Raw genomic sequence first — 21,800 nt, 5'->3', positions numbered from 1 at the left:
GAAGCAGAAGCAGATCCACAAGGACTGCTCCACCAATGAGGACATGCAGGAAGCAGAAGCAGATCCACAAGGACTGCTCCACCAATGAGGACATGCAGGAAGCAGAAGCGGATCCACAGAGATTGCTCCACCAATGAGGACACAGAGAAGCAGAAGTAGATCCACAGAGATTGCTCCACCAATGAGGACTCACAGGAAGCAGATCCACAGAGACTGCTCATCCAATGAGGAGACACAGGAAGCAGAAGCGGATCCACAGAGACTGCTCCACCAATGAGGACACGCAGGAAGCAGAAGCAGATCCACAAAGATTGCTCCACCAATGAGGACACGCAGGAAGTAGAAGCGGATCCACTGAGACTGCTCTACCGATGAGGACACGCAGGAAGCGGAAGCAGATCCACAGGGACTGCTCCACCAATGAGGACACGCACGAAGCAGAAGCAGATCCACAGAGACTACTCTACCAATGAGGACACACAGGAAGCAGAAGCGGATCCACAGAGACTGCTCCACCAATGAGGACACGCAGGAAGCAGAAGCAGATCCACAAAGATTGCTCCACCAATGAGGACACGCAGGAAGTAGAAGCGGATCCACTGAGACTGCTCTACCGATGAGGACACGCAGGAAGCGGAAGCAGATCCACCGAGACTACTCCACCAATGAGGACACGCAGGAAGCAGAAGCAGATCCACAGAGACTGCTCCACCAATGAGGACATGCAGGAAGCAGAAGCAGATCCACAGAGACTGCTCCACCAATGAGGACACGCAGGAAGCAGAAGCAGATCCACAGAGACTGCTCCACCAATGAGGACATGCAGGAAGCAGAAGTAGATCCACAGAGATTGCTCCACCAATGAGGACTCACAGGAAGCAGATCCACAGAGACTGCTCATCCAATGAGGAGACACAGGAAGCAGAAGCAGATCCACAGAGATTGCTCCACCAATGAGGACACGCAGGAAGCAGAAGCGGATCCACAGAGACTACTCCACCAATGAGGACACGCAGGAAGCAGAAGCGGATCCACAGAAACTATTCTACCAATGAGGATACACAGGAAGCAACAGTAGATCCACAGATGCTTCACTATTGAGGGTCACCAGGAGTAGGAGTTCCATTGAAACAGCTCCACCTACACGGACTTGCAAGGGCACAAGACCCAGAGAGACTACACCACCACTGAGTATCACAGCAGGTAGACTTAGATTCAGATAGACTGCTCCATCAATGAGGACACGCAGGAAGCAGAAGCAGATCCACAGAGACTGCTCCACCAATGAGGACATGCAGGAATCAGAAGCAGATCCACAGAGACTGCTCCACCAATGAGGACACGCAGGAAGCAGAAGCGGATCCACAGAGACTGCTCCACCAATGAGGACATGCAGGAAGCAGAAGCAGATCCACAGAGACTGCTCCATCAATGAAGACACGCAGGAAGCAGAAGCAGATCCACAGAGACTGCTCCACCAATGAGGACACGCAGGAAGCAGAAGCAGATCCACAGAGACTGCTCCACCAATGAGGACATGCAGGAAGCAGAAGCAGATCCACAGAGACTGCTCCACCAATGAGGACACGCAGGAAGCAGAAGCAGATCCACAGAGACTGCTTCACCAATGAGGACACGCAGGAAGCAGAAGCAGATCCACAGAGACTGCTCCACCAATGAGGACATGCAGGAAGCAGAAGCAGATCCACAGAGACTGCTCCATCAATGAAGACACGCAGGAAGCAGAAGCAGATCCACAGAGATTGCTCCACCAATGAGGACACAGAGAAGCAGAAGTAGATCCACGGAGATTGCTCCACCAATGAGGACTCACAGGAAGCAGATCCACAGAGACTGCTCATCCAATGAGGAGACGCAGGAAGCAGAAGCAGGTCCACAGAGACTACTCTACCAATGAGGACACACAGGAAGCAGAAGCGGATCCACAGAGACTGCTCCACCAATGAGGACACGCAGGAAGCAGAAGCAGATCCACAAAGATTGCTCCACCAATGAGGACACGCAGGAAGTAGAAGCGGATCCACTGAGACTGCTCTACCGATGAGGACACGCAGGAAGCGGAAGCAGATCCACCGAGACTACTCCACCAATGAGGACACGCAGGAAGCAGAAGCAGATCCACAGAGACTGCTCCACCAATGAGGACATGCAGGAAGCAGAAGCAGATCCACAGAGACTGCTCCACCAATGAGGACACGCAGGAAGCAGAAGCAGATCCACAAGGACTGCTCCACCAATGAGGACATGCAGGAAGCAGAAGCAGATCCACAAAGACTGCTCCACCAATGAGGACATGCAGGAAGCAGAAGCGGATCCACAGAGATTGCTCCACCAATGAGGACACAGAGAAGCAGAAGTAGATCCACAGAGATTGCTCCACCAATGAGGACTCACAGGAAGCAGATCCACAGAGACTGCTCATCCAATGAGGAGACACAGGAAGCAGAAGCAGATCCACAGAGATTGCTCCACCAATGAGGACACGCAGGAAGCAGAAGCGGATCCACAGAGACTACTCCACCAATGAGGACACGCAGGAAGCAGAAGCGGATCCACAGAAACTATTCTACCAATGAGGATACACAGGAAGCAACAGTAGATCCACAGATGCTTCACTATTGAGGGTCACCAGGAGTAGGAGTTCCATTGAAACAGCTCCACCTACACGGACTTCCAAGGGCACAAGACCCAGAGAGACTACACCACCACTGAGGATCACAGCAGGTAGACTTAGATTCAGATAGACTGCTCCATCAATGAGGACACGCAGGAAGCGGAAGCAGATCCACAGAGACTGCTCCACCAATGAGGACATGCAGGAATCAGAAGCAGATCCACAGAGACTGCTCCACCAATGAGGACACGCAGGAAGCAGAAGCGGATCCACAGAGACTGCTCCACCAATGAGGACATGCAGGAAGCAGAAGCAGATCCACAGAGACTGCTCCATCAATGAAGACACGCAGGAAGCAGAAGCAGATCCACAGAGACTGCTCCACCAATGAGGACACGCAGGAAACAGAAGCAGATCCACAGAGACTGCTCCACCAATGAGGACATGCAGGAAGCAGAAGCAGATCCACAGAGACTGCTCCACCAATGAGGACACGCAGGAAGCAGAAGCAGATCCACAGAGACTGCTTCACCAATGAGGACACGCAGGAAGCAGAAGCAGATCCACAGAGACTGCTCTACCAATGAGGACATGCAGGAATCAGAAGCAGATCCACAGAGACTGCTCCACCAATGAGGACACGCAGGAAGCAGAAGCGGATCCACAGAGACTGCTCCACCAATGAGGATACAGGGAAGCAGAAGCGGATCCACAGAGACTGCTCCACCAATGAGGACATGCAGGAATCAGAAGCAGATCCACAGAGACTGCTCCACCAATGAGGACACGCAGGAAGCAGAAGCGGATCCACAGAGACTGCTCCACCAATGAGGACACGCAGGAAGCAGAAGCGGATCCACAGAGACTGCTCCACCAATGAGGACACGCAGGAAGCAGAAGCGGATCCACAGAGACTGCTCCACCAATGAGGACACGCAGGAAGCAGAAGCAGATCCACAAGGACTGCTCCACCAATGAGGACATGCAGGAAGCAGAAGCAGATCCACAGAGACTGCTCCACCAATGAGGACACGCAGGAAGCAGAAGCGGATCCACAGAGACTGCTCCACCAATGAGGACACGCAGGAAGCAGAAGCAGATCCACAGAGACTGCTCCACCAATGAGGACACGCAGGAAGCAGAAGCAGATCCACAAGGACTGCTCCACCAATGAGGACATGCAGGAAGCAGAAGCAGATCCACAGAGACTGCTCCACCAATGAGGACACGCAGGAAGCAGAAGCAGATCCACAGAGACTGCTCCACCAATGAGGACATGCAGGAATCAGAAGCAGATCCACAGAGACTGCTCCACCAATGAGGACACGCAGGAAGCAGAAGCGGATCCACAGAGACTGCTCCACCAATGAGGACATGCAGGAAGCAGATGCGGATCCACAGGGACTGCTCCACCAATGAGGACACGCACGAAGCAGAAGCAGATCCACAGAGACTACTCTACCAATGAGGACACACAGGAAGCAGAAGCGGATCCACAGAGACTGCTCCACCAATGAGGACACGCAGGAAGCAGAAGCAGATCCACAGAGACTGCTCCACCAATGAGGAGACACAGGAAGCCGAAGCGGATCCACAGAGACTGCTCCACCAATGAGGACGCACAGGAAGCAGAAGCAGATCCACAGAGACTGCTCCACCAATGAGGACATGCAGGAAGCAGAAGCAGATCCACAGAGACTGCTCCACCAATGAGGACACGCAGGAAGCAGTGGCAGATCCAAAGAGACTGCTCCACCAATGAGGACATGCAGGAAGCACCAATGAGGACATTCAGGAAGCAGAAGAAGATCCACAGAGACTGCTCCACCAATGAGGACACACAGGAAGCAGAAGCAGATCCACAGAGACTGCTCCACCATGAGGACACGCAGGAAGCAGAAGCAGATCCACAAAGATTGCTCCACCAATGAGGACACGCAGGAAGTAGAAGCGGATCCACTGAGACTGCTCTACCGATGAGGACACGCAGGAAGCGGAAGCAGATCCACCGAGACTACTCCACCAATGAGGACACGCAGGAAGCAGAAGCAGATCCACAGAGACTGCTCCACCAATGAGGACATGTAAGAAGCAGATCCAGAGAGACTGCTCCACCGCCTAGGATTCAAAAGAAGTAGAAGCAGATCCACAGAGATTGCTCCACCAATGAGGACATGCAGGAAGCACCAATGAGGACATTCAGGAAGCAGAAGCAGATCCACAGAGACTGCTCCACCAATGAGGACATGGAGGAAGCAGAAGCGCATCCAGATAGACTGCTCCACCAGTGAGGATTACAGGAGGTTGACGCAGATATAGCGACTTCTCCACAAAGTGGATTTGCAGGACACAGAAGCAAATCCAGCGACTGCTCCACCAACAAGGACTTTCAGGCAGTAGAAGCAAGCCAAGAGAAACGCCTACATCATTGAGGATCACAGGCAGTTTCAGAAAACCCATTACCTGAACACGGGTCTGCAGAAGCATATCTGAGGCACTGTCCCCCACTGGTGATTACAGGAGGTACAAGCAGATCCAGAGAGACTGCTCAGTCAATGAGGACTCACAGAAAATAAGAGCAGATCCATAGAGCCTGCTCCACCACTGAGGATCACACCTGGTACAAGCAGATTCAGGAAGACTGCGCTACAAAAGAGCTCACAGGAAGTAGGAGGAATTCCAGAGAGACGGCTCAACCAATGAGGACTCACATGAAGTAAAAGCAGTTCCAGACAGCCTGATTCACTCAAGGAGGCTTGTAGGAGGTAGAAGCAGCTCTAGAGAGCCTGATTCACACAAGGGGACTCACGGGAGGTAGAAGCAGTTACGGAGAGCTTGATTCACCCAAGGGGACTCACATGAGATGGAAGCTGTTCCTGAGAGCCTGATTCCTACAAGGGGACTCACAGGAGGTGGAAGCAGTTACAGGGAGCTTGATTCACACAAGGGAACTCACAGGAGGTGGAAACAGTTACAGAGAGCTTGATTCACACAAGGGTAATCACAGGAGGTAGAAGCAGTTACAGAGAGCTTGATTCACACAAGGGGACTCACAGGAGGCGGAAGCAATTACAGAGAGCCTGATTCACCCAAGGGGACTCACAGGAGATGGAAGCTGTTGCTGAGAACCTAATTCACCCAGGGGGACTCACAGGAGGTTGAAGCAGTTACAGAGAGTTTGATTCACACAAGGGTAATCACAGGAGGTAGAAGCAGTCACAGAGAGCCTGATTAACCCAAGGGGACTCAGAGGAGGTACAATGCTGTGCCAGAGAGCCTGTTTGACCTAAAGGGACTTAAAAGAGGTAGAAGCAGTTCTAGATAGCTTGATTCACCCAAGGGGACTCACTGAAGATAGAAGCTGTTCCATGTGGCCTGATTCACCCAAGGGGACTCACAGGAGGTGGAAGCTGTTCCTGAGAGCCATGTTCACCCAAGGGGACTCACAAGAGGTAGAAGGAGCGCCAAAGAGCCTGATTCAGCCAAGGGGACTCACAGGAGGTGGAAGCTGTTCCAGAGAGCCTGATTCACCCAAGGGGACTCAGAGGAGGTACAACGCTGTTCCAGAGAGCCTGATTCACCCAAAGGGATTCACAAGAGGTAGAAGCAGTTCCAGACAGCTTGATTCATCCAAGAGGACTCGCCGAAGGAAGAAGCAGCTCCAGAGACCCTGATTCACCCAAATGGACTCACAGGAGGTGGAAGCTGTTCCAGAGAGCCTGATTCACCCAAGGGGACTCACACCAGGTGGAAGCTGTTCCAGAGAGCCTGATTCACCCAGGGGACTCACAAGAGGTAGAAGCTGTTCCAGAGAGTCTGATTCACCCAAGGGGGATCAGAGGCGGTAGAAGCTGTTCTAGGGAGTCTGATTCACCCAAGGGGACTCAGATGAGGTAGAAGCAGCTCCAGAGAGCCTGATTCACCAAAGGGGACTCACAGGAGGTTGAAGCTGTTCCAGAGATCCTTGATCACCCAAGGGGACTCACAAAAGGTAGAAGCAGCTCCAGAGAGCCCGATTCACCCAAGGGGACTCACTGAAGGAAGAAGCTGTTCCAGACGGCCTGATTCTCCCAAGGGGACTCACTGAAGAAAGATGCTGTTCCAGATGGCCTAATTCACCCAAGGGGGCTCAGAGGAGGCAGAAGCTGTTCCTGAGAGCCCGATTCACCCAAAGGGGCTCACAAGAGGTAGTAGCAGTTCCTGACAGCTTGATTCACCCAAGAGAACTCACTAAAGGAAGAAGCACCTCCAGTGAGCCTGATTCACCCAAGGGGACTCACTGGAGGTAGAAGCAGTTCCAGAGAACCTGAATCACCCAAGGGGACTCACAGGAGGTGGAAGCAGTTCCAGAGAGCCCGATTCACCCAAGGGGACTCAGAGGAGGTAGAAGCTGTTCGAGGGAGCCTGATATACCCAAGGGGACTCAGAGGAGGTATAATACTGTTCCAGAGAGCCTGTTTGGCCCAAAGGGACTCAAAAGAGGTAGAAGCAGTTCCAGACAGCTTGATTCACCCAAGGCGACTCACTGAAGATAGAAACTGTTCCAGATGGCCTGATTCACCCAAGGGGGCTCACAGGAGGTGGAAGCAGTTCCAGAGAGCCCGATTCAACCAAGGGGACTCACAGGAAGTGGAAGCAGTTCCAGAGAGCCCGATTCACCCAAGGGGACTCAGAGGAGGTAGAAGCTGTTCGAGGGAGCCTGATTCATCCAAAGGGACTCAGAGGAGGTAGAAGCTGTTCCTGAGAACCCGATTCACCCAAGGGGACTCAGAGGAGGTAGAAGCTGTTCCGGGGAGACTGATTTACCCAAGAGGAATCACAGGAGGTGGAAGATGCTCCAGAGAGCCTTGTTCACCCAAGGGGACTTCCCCATGCTTCATTCCCTAGTCTCCGCAGATCTGTTGTACTAAAGACACTATAGGAAGGTAGCAGCAGGACAGTACTGCATACTCTCAGTATTATTTAAGGTGTGAAATCACATAGCAAAGACTCTTCCTGTTTATCAATAACCATATCCACGGGTGTAAGCGTACCTCACATTTCCCCATCAATAAGAAAAAGATACCAGTTATATCACCTTGGATACGCCAAGTTCATATGCTCCATTAGATCACAAATATATGAAAATGTACCAAAAAGGTAGGCAAGATGGGTAAGAATGTAAATATTATATAAATATGAGACTCGGTTTAATCCCAAGGACACCACATTTTCACATGCACCAGGCGTTCACTTCTGGTTTCTACCCCATACCTCCCAACTACCCAAGCCTTGACCTGAGACTCACCAAGCACGGATTCTGAGGTCATACAAAGGACAGCAAGAAAGGCACCTACCACTTCTTGGATTTCAGCTTCGGAGGTGGATTCCGGGGGATAAGGAACAGGGCTCTCATTGGGTGCATGTCGCACAGAGCTGTGGAGGAAAAGAAACACCCAGCATTGGCAAAGGCAGTATCCTTGAGACCCAATATGTAGTGAGATGTAAAAAACATACAGTGCTCAAGGCGAAGCTCTCATTGTCAAGTCCAGCATTCCAAGTCAAAACCAAGCAGCCAGATGCCCCAAATGAACACCGAACATCTATAGAGAGCTAGGTATGGCAAGTCACCATTCACCAGTCAGGTTTCCTTATGCCAACATCAACCAGCTTCGCACCCACCACAAGGTGCAGCACATCAATGGACTCAACACCACACCCTCTGATCTGCAAGGGATACCAGCACAGCAGACAGTACACGATGCATTATTATAAGAGTTTTCAGCATGTGAGAGTGAGGTCCAGGGGACTGAACATGCACTGCAGAGAAGTAGCACATTAAGCCAGTGCCATCCTAAGTACTGGGGCTTTGGGCAAGACACTTTGGAGGGCACTATCATTGCTCATGCGGCATCTTGAAGCTCCCTGGATGCCTAATAACACTGAATATATGTTAAACTTTCAGAAATTGGGCCACACAGAACCAGCAGAAAGCTCCCCTTACTTGGCGCCTACCAGTCAAACAGTACTATAGGTAAACTTCTCTGACGAGACCGTAGCTGCCAGGTAGAGAAATGGAGAAGGGAGTGTAGGGGAAGGGAAGGGCTGCACTGAAGGGTGAGGTGCAGAGAGCAGTCATGTAGAACGAGAGGTGAGATAGAGATAGATACATGCAGAGGCGTAGAAAGGCAAGGTAATGAGAGGCGTATAGAGGGATACAAAGTACAGATGGTGTGGGGATGTACAGTAAGAAGTGCAACAGTGAGGTACAGTGTAGAGGGTCAAAGAAAGGCAAAGTAGAGAGCCAGAGAGGCGATCAGAATGCAAGCAAGTGGAAGTAGATGCCGTAGAAATACAGGGAGGTCAGATGGAAACAGAGGAGTGAGGCACAGAGACAGGGGGGATGCAGAGAGAGTGGAGGTAGAGAGCAGGAGTATAAGGGTAGAGAAGTATAGATGAGGACAGAGAGAGGTACAGTGTGGAGTGAGGCACAGAGACAGGGATGCAGAGAGAGAGACGAGGTAGAGAGCGGGAGAGGCGATCAGAATGCAAGCAAGTGGAAGTAGATGCAGGAGAAATACAGGGAGGTCAGATGGAAACAGAGGCGTGAGGAACAGATACAGGGGGGATGCAGAGAGAGTTGAGGTAGAGAGGTATAGATGAGGACAGAGGGGGTAGAGCGAGGAGTGAGGCACAGGGGCAGGGATTATGGAGAGAGAGAGTTGAGGTAGAGAGCAGGAGTATAAAGGTAGAGAGGTATAGATGAGGACAGAGGGAGGTAGAGCGAGGAGTGAGGCACAGGGATAGGGATTATGGAGAGAGAGAGTTGAGGTAGAGAGCAGGAGTATAAACGTAGAGAGGTATAGATGAGGACAGAGGGGGTAGAGCGAGGAGTGAGGCACAGGGACAGGGATTATGGAGAGAGAGAGTTGAGGTAGAGAGCAGGAGTATAAAGGTAGAGAGGTATAGATGAGGACAGAGGGGGTAGAGCGAGGAGTGAGGCACAGGGATTATGGAGAGAGAGAGTTGAGGTAGAGAGCAGGAGTATAAAGGTAGAGAGGTATAGATGAGGACAGAGGGGGTAGAGCGAGGAGTGAGGCACAGGGACAGGGATTATGGAGAGAGAGAGTTGAGGTAGAGAGCAGGAGTATAAAGGTAGAGATGTATAGATGAGGACAGAGGGAGGCAGAGCGAGCAGTGAGGCACAGGGACAGGGATTATGCAGAGAGAGTTGAGGTAGAGAGCAGGAGTATAATGGTAGAGAGGTATAGATGAGGACAGAGGGGGTAGAGCGAGGAGTGAGGGACAGGGACAGGGATTATGGAGAGAGAGAGTTGAGGTAGAGAGCAGGAGTATAATGGTAGAGAGATATAGATGAGGACAGAGGGAGGTACAATGTGGAGTGAGGCGCAGAGACGGGGATGCAGAGAGAGATGAGGTGGAGAGCGGGAGTAGAATGGGAGAGAGGTATAGATGGTCACCGAGGGAGGTAGAAAGTGGGAGTATAATGGTAGAGAGGTATAGATGAGGACAGAGGGGGTAGAGCGAGGAGTGAGGGACAGGGACAGGGATTATGGAGAGAGAGAGTTGAGGTAGAGAGCAGGAGTATAATGGTAGAGAGATATAGATGAGGACAGAGGGAGGTACAATGTGGAGTGAGGCGCAGAGACGGGGATGCAGAGAGAGATGAGGTGGAGAGCGGGAGTAGAATGGGAGAGAGGTATAGATGGTCACCGAGGGAGGTAGAAAGTGGGAGTAGAATGGTAGAGAGGTATAGATGAGGACAGAGGGGGTAGAGCGAGGAGTGAGGCACAGGGACAGGGATTATGGAGAGAGAGATTGAGGTAGAGAGCAGGAGTATAATGGTAGAGAGATATAGATGAGGACAGAGGGAGGTACAGTGTGGAATGAGGCGCAGAGACGGGGATGCTGAGAGAGATGAGGTAGAGAGCGGGAGTAGAATGGGAGAGAGGTATAGATGGGCATAGAGGGAGGTAGAGAGCATGAGTAGAATGGTAGAGAGGTATAGATGGGCACCGAGGGAGGTAGAAAGCGGGAGTAGAATGGTAGAGAGGTATAGATGGGCACCGAAGGAGGTAGAGAGTAGGAGTAGCATGGTAGAGAGGTACAGATGGGCACAGACGGAGGTAGAGAGCGGTGCGAGCTTTGGAAAGCAGAGTACAGTGTACAGAAAGAGAGGTGAGGTACACAGCTGCTGTAGAGTGCAGTTATAGAGACATAGGTACACAGAGATGTAAAGAGGCAGTGGTGAGGTGAAGTGAGGTATGAGAGAGAAAGATATGTGAGAAAAGAGGAAGGGGTGAAAGAGGCGGCAGAGGTTGGCGGGGTGCACAGAAAGTGAATCAGAGATGGAACAGGTTTTAATGAATGGTAAGAAAGTGATGAGAAACCACGTAATAGGCCCCTACAGAGAGAGATGAAGTACAAAAAGGGGCTGTGCACAGAATGGAGAAATAGAGAGAGGCAGAAAGAGGAAAGGCAGAGGGCTGTACTCATGTATAGAGAGTGGGACAGAGAAGAAGAGAGAGAGAGAGACAGAGAAAGAAAGAGAGGGACAGAAGGAGAGAGAGGGACAGACAAGGAGAGAGAGGGACAGAGAAGGAGAGAGAGGGACAGAGAGGGACAGAGAAGGAGAGGGAGGGACAGAGAAGGAGAGAGAGGGACAGAGAAGGAGAGAGAGAGATGGAGAAAGAGAAAGAGGGACCGAGAAGGAGAGAGAGGGACAGAGAAGGAGAGCGAGGGACATAGAAGGAGAGAGAGAGACAGCGAAAGAGAGAGAGGGACCGAGAAAGAGAGAGAGGGACCGAGAAGGAGAGAGAGGGACAGAGAAGGAGAGAGAGGGACAGAGAAGGAGAGAGAGGGACAGAGAAGGAGAGAGAGGGACAGAGAAGGAGAGCGAGGGACAGACAAGGAGAGCGAGGGACAGACAAGGAGAGAGAGGGACAGAGAAGGAGAGAGAGGGACAGAGAAGGAGAGAGAGACAGAGAAAGAGAGAGAGGGACGGAGAAAGAGAGAGAGGGACGGAGAAAGAGAGAGAGGGACGGAGAAGGAGAGAGAGGGACAGAGAAGGAGAGAGAGGGACAGAGAAGAAGAGCGAGAGACAGAGAGAGAGAGACGGAGAAAGAGAGAGAGGGACCGAGAAGGAGAAAGAGGGACAGAGAAGGAGATAGAGGGACAGAGAAGGAGAGCGAGAGACAGAGAAGGAGAGAAAGACGGAGAAAGAGAGAGAGGGACCGAGAAGGAGAGAGAGGGACAGAGAAGGAGAGAGAGGGACAGAGAAGGAGAGAGAGGGACAGAGAAGGAGAGAGAGGGACAGAGAAGGAGAGAGCGGGACAGAGAAGGAGAGAGCGGGACAGAGAAGGAGAGACAGGGACAGAGAAGGAGAGAGAGGGACAGAGAAAGAGAGAGAGGGAAAGAGAAGGAGAGAGAGGGACAGAGAAGGAGAGCGAGAGACGGAGAAGGAGAGAGAGACGGAGAAGGAGAGAGAGACAGAGAAGGAGGGAGAGAGGGACAGAGAAGGAGGGAGAGAGGGACAGAGAAGGAGGGAGAGAGGGACAGAGAAGGAGGGAGAGAGGGACAGAGAAGGAGGGAGAGAGGGACAGAGAAGGAGAGAGAGGGAAAGAGAAGGAGAGAGAGGGACAGAGAAGGAGAGAGAGGGACAGAGAAGGAGAAAGAGAGGGACAGAGAAGGAGGGAGAGAGGGACAGAGAAGGAGAGAGAGAGGATAGTGTGACACAGACACAGGATAGATGAAGTGGAGTGATGGAAAGGTGTGGCATGGAGGAGAGGAGCAGAAGAGGACCAAGAAGGGTTGAGGAGGAGACAGAGCATAGAAGGAGAGAGAGGCTGGTACTGTCCTGATTACTTCACAGGGGGCCCTTGGAATTGGGGGGGCATGCTAGGTCTGAGATGCTCATCAAGCCATCCTTAATATTTCACGCCTCCCAGCATCCTGACACTTGTAATTTTACTTTCCCTATCATGAAGTCAGAGCTACAGGTACCAGAGTCCAAAGGAGAGTGAGATTACAATGCAGAACTAGCAGGACCTCCCCTGCCTCCTGGGGAGGACTCAGGAGCTCCGGCAAACACACACATGTAATCTCAGCCCAGTTCATCCCTAAGGGCTGGCATACATTTTCTAGGCCATCCCTTTGAAGCCAGACAATCATGAGGTCAGGGCTCTACACACTACAACCAGCAGAGAGAGGAGAAGCAGCAGAGCGGCCTCAGGGGGCCGGGACAACTTACGTGGAGCTCCCTCTGCCATCTCAATGGCTGTGATTCCCAGAGACCAGATGTCACTCTGTGGGAGAAAAGGAGAGCACACTCAGCACAAGAGTCCACACCAACAAGGACACAATTAAATGATTGACAACACAGGCGGTTGTGTATTCAGTGATGAGCCTCTCACTGCTGGAGCCACAAGCTCCTTTCAAGTCAACAAAGCCTTCTATGAGCTTTATCTCTTCTACCAGAGAGCGATTGCTCTGCTTTCAGTGCCTTATATCTCTCAGATTCAGCAAGCTATTATCTGTGTGTATAGGGATCCAATATCACTACATTCTGTGACCTTCATTCTGCATCCGGTGAGCTATCTCTGCCTCTGGTGACCTAACTCAGCTTCTGATGACCTGTCTCCGTCTATGCAGGGAAAACTTCACGTCTCGTAAGCTATCTCCGCTCAGCGTTTGGCGAGCTATCTCCGCTCAGCCTTTGGCGAGCTATCTCCGCTCAGCCTTTGGCGAGCTATCTCCGCTCAGCCTTTGGCGAGCTATCTCCGCTCAGCCTCTGACGAGCTATCTCCGCTCAGCCTCTGACGAGCTATCTCCGCTCAGCCTCTGGCGAGCTATCTCCGCTCAGCCTCTGGCGAGCTATCTCCGCTCAGCCTCTGGCGAGCTATCTCCGCTCAGCCTCTGGCGAGCTATCTCCGCTCAGCCTCTGGCGAGCTATCTCCGCTCAGCCTCTGGCGAGCTATCTCCGCTCAGCCTCTGGCGAGCTATCTCCGCTCAGCCTCTGGAGAGCTATCTCCGCTCAGCCTCTGGAGAGCTATCTCCGCTCAGCCTCTGGAGAGCTATCTCCGCTCAGCCTCTGGAGAGCTATCTCCGCTCAGCCTCTGGAGAGCTATCTCCGCTCAGCCTCTGGAGAGCTATCTCCGCTCAGCCTCTGGAGAGCTATCTCCGCTCAGCCTCTGGAGAGCTATCTCCGCTCAGCCTCTGGAGAGCTATCTCCGCTCAGCCTCTGGAGAGCTATCTCCGCTCAGCCTCTGGCGAGCTATCGCCGCTCAGCGTCTAGTGAGCCATCTCCGCATCTAGTGAGCCATCTCCGCATCTAGTGAGCCATCTCCACATCTAGTGAGCCATCTCCACATCTAGTGAGCCATCTCCACATCTAGTGAGCCATCTCCACATCTAGTGAGCCATCTCCGCATCTAGTGAGTTATCTCCGCATCTAGGGAGTTATCTCCGCATCACTAGGGAGTTATCTCCGCATCACTAGGGAGTTATCTCCGCATCACTAGGGAGTTATCTCCGCATCTAGTGAGTTATCTCCGCATCTAGTGAGCTATCTCCGCATCTAGTGAGCTATCTCCGCTTCTAGTGAGCTATCTCCGCTTCTAGTGAGCTATCTCCGGATCTAGTGAGCTATCTCCGCATCTAGTGAGCTATCTCCGCATCTAGTGAGCTATCTCCGCATCTAGTGAGCTATCTCCGCATCTAGTGAGCTACCTCCGCATCTAGTGAGCTACCTTCGCATCTAGTGAGCTACCCCCGCATCTAGTGAGCTATCTCCGCATCTAGTGAGCTATCTCCGCATCTAGTGAGCTATCTCGCATCTAGTGAGTTATCTCCGCATCTAGTGAGCTACCTCCGCATCTAGTGAGCTACCTCCGCATCTAGTGAGCTACCTCCGCATCTAGTGAGCTACCTCCGCATCTAGTGAGCTATCTCCGCATCTAGCGAGCTATCTCCGCATCTAGCGAGCTATCTCCGCATCTAGCGAGCTATCTCCGCATCTAGCGAGCTATCTCCGCATCTAGTGAGCTATCTCCGCATCTAGTGAGCTATCTCCGCATCTAGTGAGCTATCTCCGCATCTAGTGAGCTATCTCCACATCTAGTGAGCTATGTCCACATCTAGTGAGCTATCTCCGCATCTAGCGAGCTATCTCCGCATCTAGCGAGTTATCTCTGCATCTAGTGAGTTATCTCCGCATCTAGTGAGCTATCTCCACATCTAGGGCCAGACGAAGGTGGCCATTTACCGGCCGGTAACGGCTGATTTCGGCCGTTACCGACCGGTAAATGGATTTTTGGGATGTAGGGGGCCAATTTAACCGATTCGGTAAATTTACCGAATTGGTAAATTTACCGAATCGGTAAAATACCGAATCGGTCATTACCGAATCTTACCGATTCAGTATTTTTACCGATTTTTTTTCCTACATAGCAATTAGAGATTAGTAAATACCGAATCGGTAAAATTCGGTATTTACCATTCGGTAATTTGCTATTACCTACATCTAGCCCCTAGTGAGCTATCTGCACTTCTAGTGAGCTATCTGCACTTCTAGTGAGCTACCTCCAGTTCTAGTGATCTATCTCCAGTTCTAGTGAGCTATCTCCAGTTCTAGTGAGCTATCTCCAGTTCTAGTGAGCTATCTCCAGTTCTAGTGAGCTATCTCCACATTCAGTGAGCTGTCGCGATGGAGTACCCTCTCCACGAATCTGTAAATCAGCTCCTTGCTAGTGAAGTAAGGGGCATATCAGTCAGGGTCAGAGTAAAAATTATCGCCGCTTTAGCGTCCGTTTTTTCGGAAAAAAACAGCGATAATTTTAAAGCCCTATTAGAAAGGACACGCTAACGCGCAAATCCATGCTTCTTCGCCCTTTCCCTTGACGTTCAGCTTTGCATCTCAAATGAGATGCAAAGTGGGGGTTCCTCCCCAGGATAGCGGGAGAAATGTCGCTTAGCGACATTTCTCCTATTATCAAGCCTCACGCACAGAAGCATAGCGATAACCTCCGTTATCGCTACTTTCCTTACGCCTGCTTTGAAACTGACTTAGCCATGATAGCCTATGGAAGGTGGATATTATGGCTAAGTATGTGTAGCCCTATCAGCAAGCTAGCGCCAAAAGTTGTGCGATTATCGCTGGATTTCCAGCAATAATTGCACAATTATCAGCTTGCGCTCTGAATTTTATCGCTTTGGAGATTAGCATTGCTGATAGCACGCTATCTCCGCGATAAAATTCAGAGTTGGCCGGCAATAATTATCCTAGAGCTAAGTGCGCTTATCGATAATTTTCGCCGGCCCTGGCTGATATGCCCCAAGACTCCACATCACCATAACACTGAGGTTCCAGTCCTAGGCTCTCATTTGATTACATTATGTGTTCTATGAGTTTGGTCTTCGTTTGCTTTCACGGTTGCTCCCCCACGCTGCCTGGCTCCTGCCTGCAATCCTTTTCCCAGTGCCTACAGCTGAAGCGTTTTCAAGCAGCCCTCGTGTGTGGTATCGTAGCTCTTGGCTCAGTGCATTGTGAATTGTAGTGGCGCTTATATTAGCAATCAGCCTCCGTGTGCATCTTCATAGCGCTTGTGCTCTGTGCATTGTGAATTGTAGTGGCGCTTATATTAGCAATCAGCCTCCGTGTGCATCTTCATAGCGCTTGTGCTCTGTGCATTGTGAATTGTAGTGGCGCTTATATTAGCAATCAGCCTCCGTGTGCATCTTCATAGCGCTTGTGCTCTGTGCATTGTGAATTGTAGTGGCGCTTATATTAGCATTCAGCCTTCGTGTGTATTTTCATAGCGCTAGTGTCTGGCTCATTTGGGTAGCGCTTGAACATAACTGCATTTGGTAGCGCTTTTTACCTATTCCTAACAGTATTAAGTCCTTAGCGCTTTACCTGCTTTCAGTGCATTCCTTCATAGCTGGCATTGCACTGTGCTGGTTTCGATTCCTACCCCTCCCACCATTTTGTTGTTGTGCTTTCCCCTGCCCCGCCTCCCCGCTACCGCCTCCCAGCTGACCCGCCCACGCTCCGCCCCCCTCCACTCTCCATTTATGTCAGATGTCCCAACGCGCAGCGTCCACGCGCTACGGCCGCGCCGAAGGTGCGCCAAAGGTAAGCCCGTCTACGCCCGTCCGCGCCTGGACCGCGCCAGACCCCCTGCCCCTCTCGCTGCGCTGCCCTCCCGCATCACCTACGATGCCGCAACCCTCCTAGCCCTTAACCCCGGTCGCGCTCCCAACCGCCCCTGGACAAACCCATGGACCTTTCTCCTGCTACTCCTGCAAATTCAGCGGCACCGACAACATCTCCGCTACGACCACACCACAGATTCCCAACCCCAACCACCTACAATGCATCCTTCTCAACACCCGATCTGTCCACAGGCACGCCATTGACCTATGGAATCTACTAGACACCATTTCTCCGGACATCGCCTTCCTTACGGAAACATGGATGAATGCTTCCTCCGCACCAGACATCACCATTGCCATCCCTGAAGACTATAAAATCACTCGCAAAGACCGTACCAGCCACACAGGAGGAGGAATCGCTATCCTACATAAGAAATCAATCCGCATCTCAACCAGCTCTGACGCCAACCTCGCCAACTCCGAACACCTTCACTTCCAGATCCACATCGACCCTAAAACCACACTCAGAGGCACCCTCCTCTACAGACCACCAGGACCCCGCGCAAAATTCAGTGAAGACATCACGGACTTCATCACTCCACACGCGCTCCCCTCCAAAGACTACATCCTTCTGGGAGACATCAACTTTCACCTCGAAAAGATTAACGACCGCAACACCGCCACCCTCGAGGACAACCTCGCCAACCTCGGACTTAAACAACTAGTCACTTCCCCCACCCACATCGCAGGTCACACACTCGACCCCATCTTCACATCCAGCAACCATGTCTCCTTCAGCCACACTACGGACCTCCTCTGGACTGACCACAGCTGCGTTCACTTCACCTACAACAAACCAAAACCCAGCATCCACCTCCAACCTACCCTACAAAGGAACTGGAACAAAATCACCACGGACCAAATCTCCGCATCGCTCCTTCAAAACACCCCAGCCCTCTCTTCTAACGCTAACGAAGCCGCCGCCAACCTCACCCTATGGTTATCCAACACCGCTGACACCTTAGCACCACTGAAAAAACGTCAAAACAAACCTGGCAGCAAAAAGGCCTCATGGTTCAACGATGATCTCAAGAAGTCCAAGAAACTCTGCCGCTCCCTTGAAAAGGCCTGGAAAAAAGACCCAACCACCAGCACCAAGGATGCCTTCAAAAACGCCACCCGCACTCACCACCAACTGATCCGAAAAGCCAAGAAAACAGCATTCAAGGATCGACTTGACAACAACGCCCACAACAGCAAGGAACTTTTCAACATCGTCAAGGAATTTTCCAATCCCTCGGCCAACTCCAACGACATCACCCCCTCTCAAACCCTCTGCGACTCCCTAGCCTCATTTTTCCACAACAAGATTGCAGACATCCACAACAGCTTTGACAACCAACCCGGAAACCAACCCACCCTACCATTTGCTGATCATCTTCCCCCCGTGAACACCCTTAACGACTGGAGCCCAATCTCCACTGAGGACACCATCCGCCTGATGAATTCCATCCACTCAGGATCCCCCACAGACCCATGTCCTCACCACATCTTCAACAAAGCAGACTCCGTCATAGCACCGCACCTCCGAGACGTCATCAACTGTTCCTTCAACTCCGCCACCTTCCCGGAAGACTGGAAACACGCTGAACTCACCGCCCTTCTGAAAAAACCCACAGCGGACCCCACCGAACTCAAAAATTACCGCCCCATCTCGCTTCTTCCATTCCCGGCCAAAGTCATCGAGAAAGCTGTCAATAACCAGATCGCCGCCTTCCTCGAAGCCAACAAATCCCTCGACCCCTCACAATCTGGCTTCCGAGCAAAACACAGCACTGAGACCGCCCTCATCGCAGCAACAGACGGCATTCGAACTCTTCTGAACAATGGAGACACAGTCGCCCTCATCCTCCTCGACCTCTCTGCAGCATTCGACACAGTTTGCCACAGCACCCTTTTACAACGCCTCAATAACATCGGAATACAAGGAAAAGCACTGGAATGGATCACCTCGTTCCTCACCGGAAGAACCCAGAGAGTCCGCCTTCCACCATTCAAGTCCGAGGCCTCTGAAGTCATCTGCGGCGTACCACAAGGATCCTCACTCAGTCCCACCCTCTTCAACGTATACATGAGCCCCCTCGCGGCCATCGCACGCCAACACAACCTCAACATCATCTCGTACGCGGATGACACTCAACTGATCCTTTCCCTCACCAATGACCCCAGCACCGCCAAAACCAACCTACACGAAGGAATGAAAGAAGTGGCCGAATGGATGAAACAAAGCCGTCTGAAACTGAACTCAGACAAAACAGAAGTCCTCATCTTAGGTACATCCCCCTCTGCATGGGACGACTCCTGGTGGCCGGAAGCCCTCGGAAAAGCACCCATCCCGACAGACCACGCACGGAACCTAGGCGTCATCCTGGATTCTTCACTCTCTATGAACAGACAAGTCAGCGCTGTATCCTCTTCCTGCTTCAACATTCTTCGCATGCTCAGAAAAACATTTCGCTGGATCCCCTCCGAAACAAGGAAAACAGTCACCCACGCTCTGGTCACGAGCCGACTGGACTACGGAAACACCCTCTACGCAGGTATTACCGCAAAACTCCAGAAGAAACTCCAACGAATCCAAAACGCCTCAGCCAGACTCATATTAGACATCCCACGCAACGAACACATCGCTGGTCACCTTAAAGACCTCCACTGGCTACCCGTCAATAAGAGGATCACTTTCCGACTGCTTACCCACGCACACAAATCACTCTACGACATCGGTCCAGAATGCCTCAACTCTCGATTGTCCTTCTACACCCCCTCCCGCCAACTACGTTCTTCCAGCCAAGCCCTCGCCTCTGTACCCCGCATCAACAAGACCACCATGGGAGGCAGATCCTTTTCATACCTGGCCGCTAAAACATGGAACTCACTCCCCGCTTACCTTCGCCTTACCCAGAACCACCTAGCATTCAGAAAGCAACTTAAAACGTGGATATTTGACAAGTAATCCTCCTCCCCTTCCCGAGCGCCTTGAAACCCTCCGGGTATGTAGTGCGCTATATAAATTCTTTGACTTGACTTGACTTGACATACATCTCATACAAACGATTGCAGTAAAAATTGCAGGGAGTGGAAACGGGACTTAAAGCTTGCTTTGATGGCAGCATGAAGCGAGGCGGGGACACTACTAAAAATCCAGATGGCATTAAAGATAGAGCAGTGGGTGCTATTGGGGCTCTCCTGATCAGTCCTGGATCCAAGGGAGGGACTCATTTTCCCTCTTCTAAGTAGCCTACACTATTCTTGTGAGGGTAGTGAGGGACAACCAGTGAAGGTAGGCAGGTTGTGTATCCAACAAGGCGAAGGATCAGAGATGCACACAGGTGCTGACATGTTGCTCACAGACTGTTCTGTTCTATGCATTTGAGTTTTTAGCCATACATCACCTCCAGTTCGTCAAATACAGATTATGTGCTGCTCTCAACCTCTCCGGTGTGTTTCAAAAAAGGTTCAGCCAAGCGGCTTGAAACAACTGATCGAGTTTACACTAAAACCTTAAGCAAACCTTCACATTGATTAATAAGCAAAGAGTTTGGGACACATCAGCGTCAGCAAACATATAATGTAAAGCATGGGACAATTCCAACATGAACAGACAGCTGGTGATAATGTAATAATGATAATAACGTATTTAGTATTAGGAAGCTTTGCAAAGTGCTGCTGGTTTCCTTTTAGCTACTGACAGAGGTCTTCAGGACAGAACATTATGGAAGGGAGTTACACTCCAGGTGCACAAGTGATGAACCTTGTTCGAAATTCTTCAGTCGTGGCCCTTGTTCTGTGTTGAGTTCAGTAAAAGGCAGATGTGAAGAGTTGGGTTTCCAGAAGTTTTGAACAGCATGTCATCAGGTTTTGATTTCAACCTCAAGCAAGAGCTCTTTAGGGTCTAGGACCTTGAGCACCAGCGGACACCCTCCATGCTTCAGTCTCCACAAAGACCAAAGGCTGTCTCGATGGGAAGGCGCAGAACAAAGGGCTCTTGCTGGAGGGGTAGTGAGGGTCCATCTTCTGTATCTTCACCACGACTTTGCCGAGTGCATCTGTAGTGATGAACAATCCCTTGGACTAGATTCAGGCCTCAAAGGTGAGGGGGTGGGGAGCTTTAAGGGCAGGTTTGAGGTGGCGACACTTACAAATAGTAAGGTCAAAAGAGGCAAACGTGTCCTAAGGTTTTTACAGCTGACTGCATATTTCTCAGGAGGCCAAAGAAGACGGTATTGCAGTAGTCGAAGCGCAACAGGACTAGAGCTCTAGATAGCTTGACTATGATCAGTGGGCAGAAGTGGATGGGTTTTACAAAGACGATATAATCTGTAAGTTTATTTCCTTCGCCACAACATTAACTTGGAATGAAAGAGGTCGGTATAGCCAAGAATTCCCAGGTTACTTACTCAGGCAAGTTAGAAGGTGGAGCGATATTGGGCTATATTTAGTGTCTCAAGTTATAGGATCTTGTTCCTGGTATCGTTCTTTTAAGGAATCTACCCTTCGTCCAGAGGAACATGTCGTGCAGATCCAGTTGTGGATTCGTAGGTCTTCAACATATATATGGAAGAGCACCTAGTGCTGCTTCGGAAGCGGAGTCAGGGGTGTACACTGGCTCCCGGTCAACAAGAGAATCACCTTCCGTCTCCTCACCCACACACACAAAGCCCTACACAACCAAGGCCCAGGATACCTCAACAGCCGCCTCAACTTCTACGCTCCCAAACGCCAGCTTCGATCGACCGGCCACGCCCTCGCCACCGTCCCCCGCATCCGAAGAGCCACCACAGGGGGACGGTCCCTCTCCTACCTCGCCGCCTCGACATGGAACTCCCTCCCGACCCACCTCTGCCTGACCCAGGACCACCTCGCCTTCAGGAAACAACTCAAGACCTGGCTGTTCGAGCAGTAGCGGACCCCCCTCCCCTAGCGCCTTGAGACCCTCTGGGTGAGTAGTGCGCTA

The 21,800-nt window shown here is 51.4% G+C and overlaps 1 protein-coding gene across 6 annotated transcripts in view; it reads right to left on the bottom strand.

Moving 5' to 3' along the window:
* The window catches only part of MINK1 (misshapen like kinase 1), a 675,548-nt gene that overhangs the window by 319,042 nt on the left and 334,706 nt on the right, over positions 1-21,800 (bottom strand). For all 6 annotated transcript variants that reach the window (XM_086946234.1, XM_086946236.1, XM_086946233.1 and 3 more), the window contains exons 8-9: positions 12,885-12,939; positions 7,972-8,050 (exon numbers count right to left, since the gene is read on the bottom strand). In XM_086946234.1, coding sequence (XP_086802360.1) covers positions 7,972-8,050; positions 12,885-12,939 — 134 coding nt within the window. The remainder of the gene's footprint in view (positions 1-7,971; positions 8,051-12,884; positions 12,940-21,800) is intronic.

Source organism: Lissotriton vulgaris, chromosome 12, assembly GCF_964263255.1.
Source record: "Lissotriton vulgaris chromosome 12, aLisVul1.2, whole genome shotgun sequence".
Classification (NCBI taxonomy): Eukaryota; Metazoa; Chordata; class Amphibia; order Caudata; family Salamandridae; genus Lissotriton; species Lissotriton vulgaris.
This window is presented reverse-complemented; position numbering and strand designations above follow the sequence as displayed.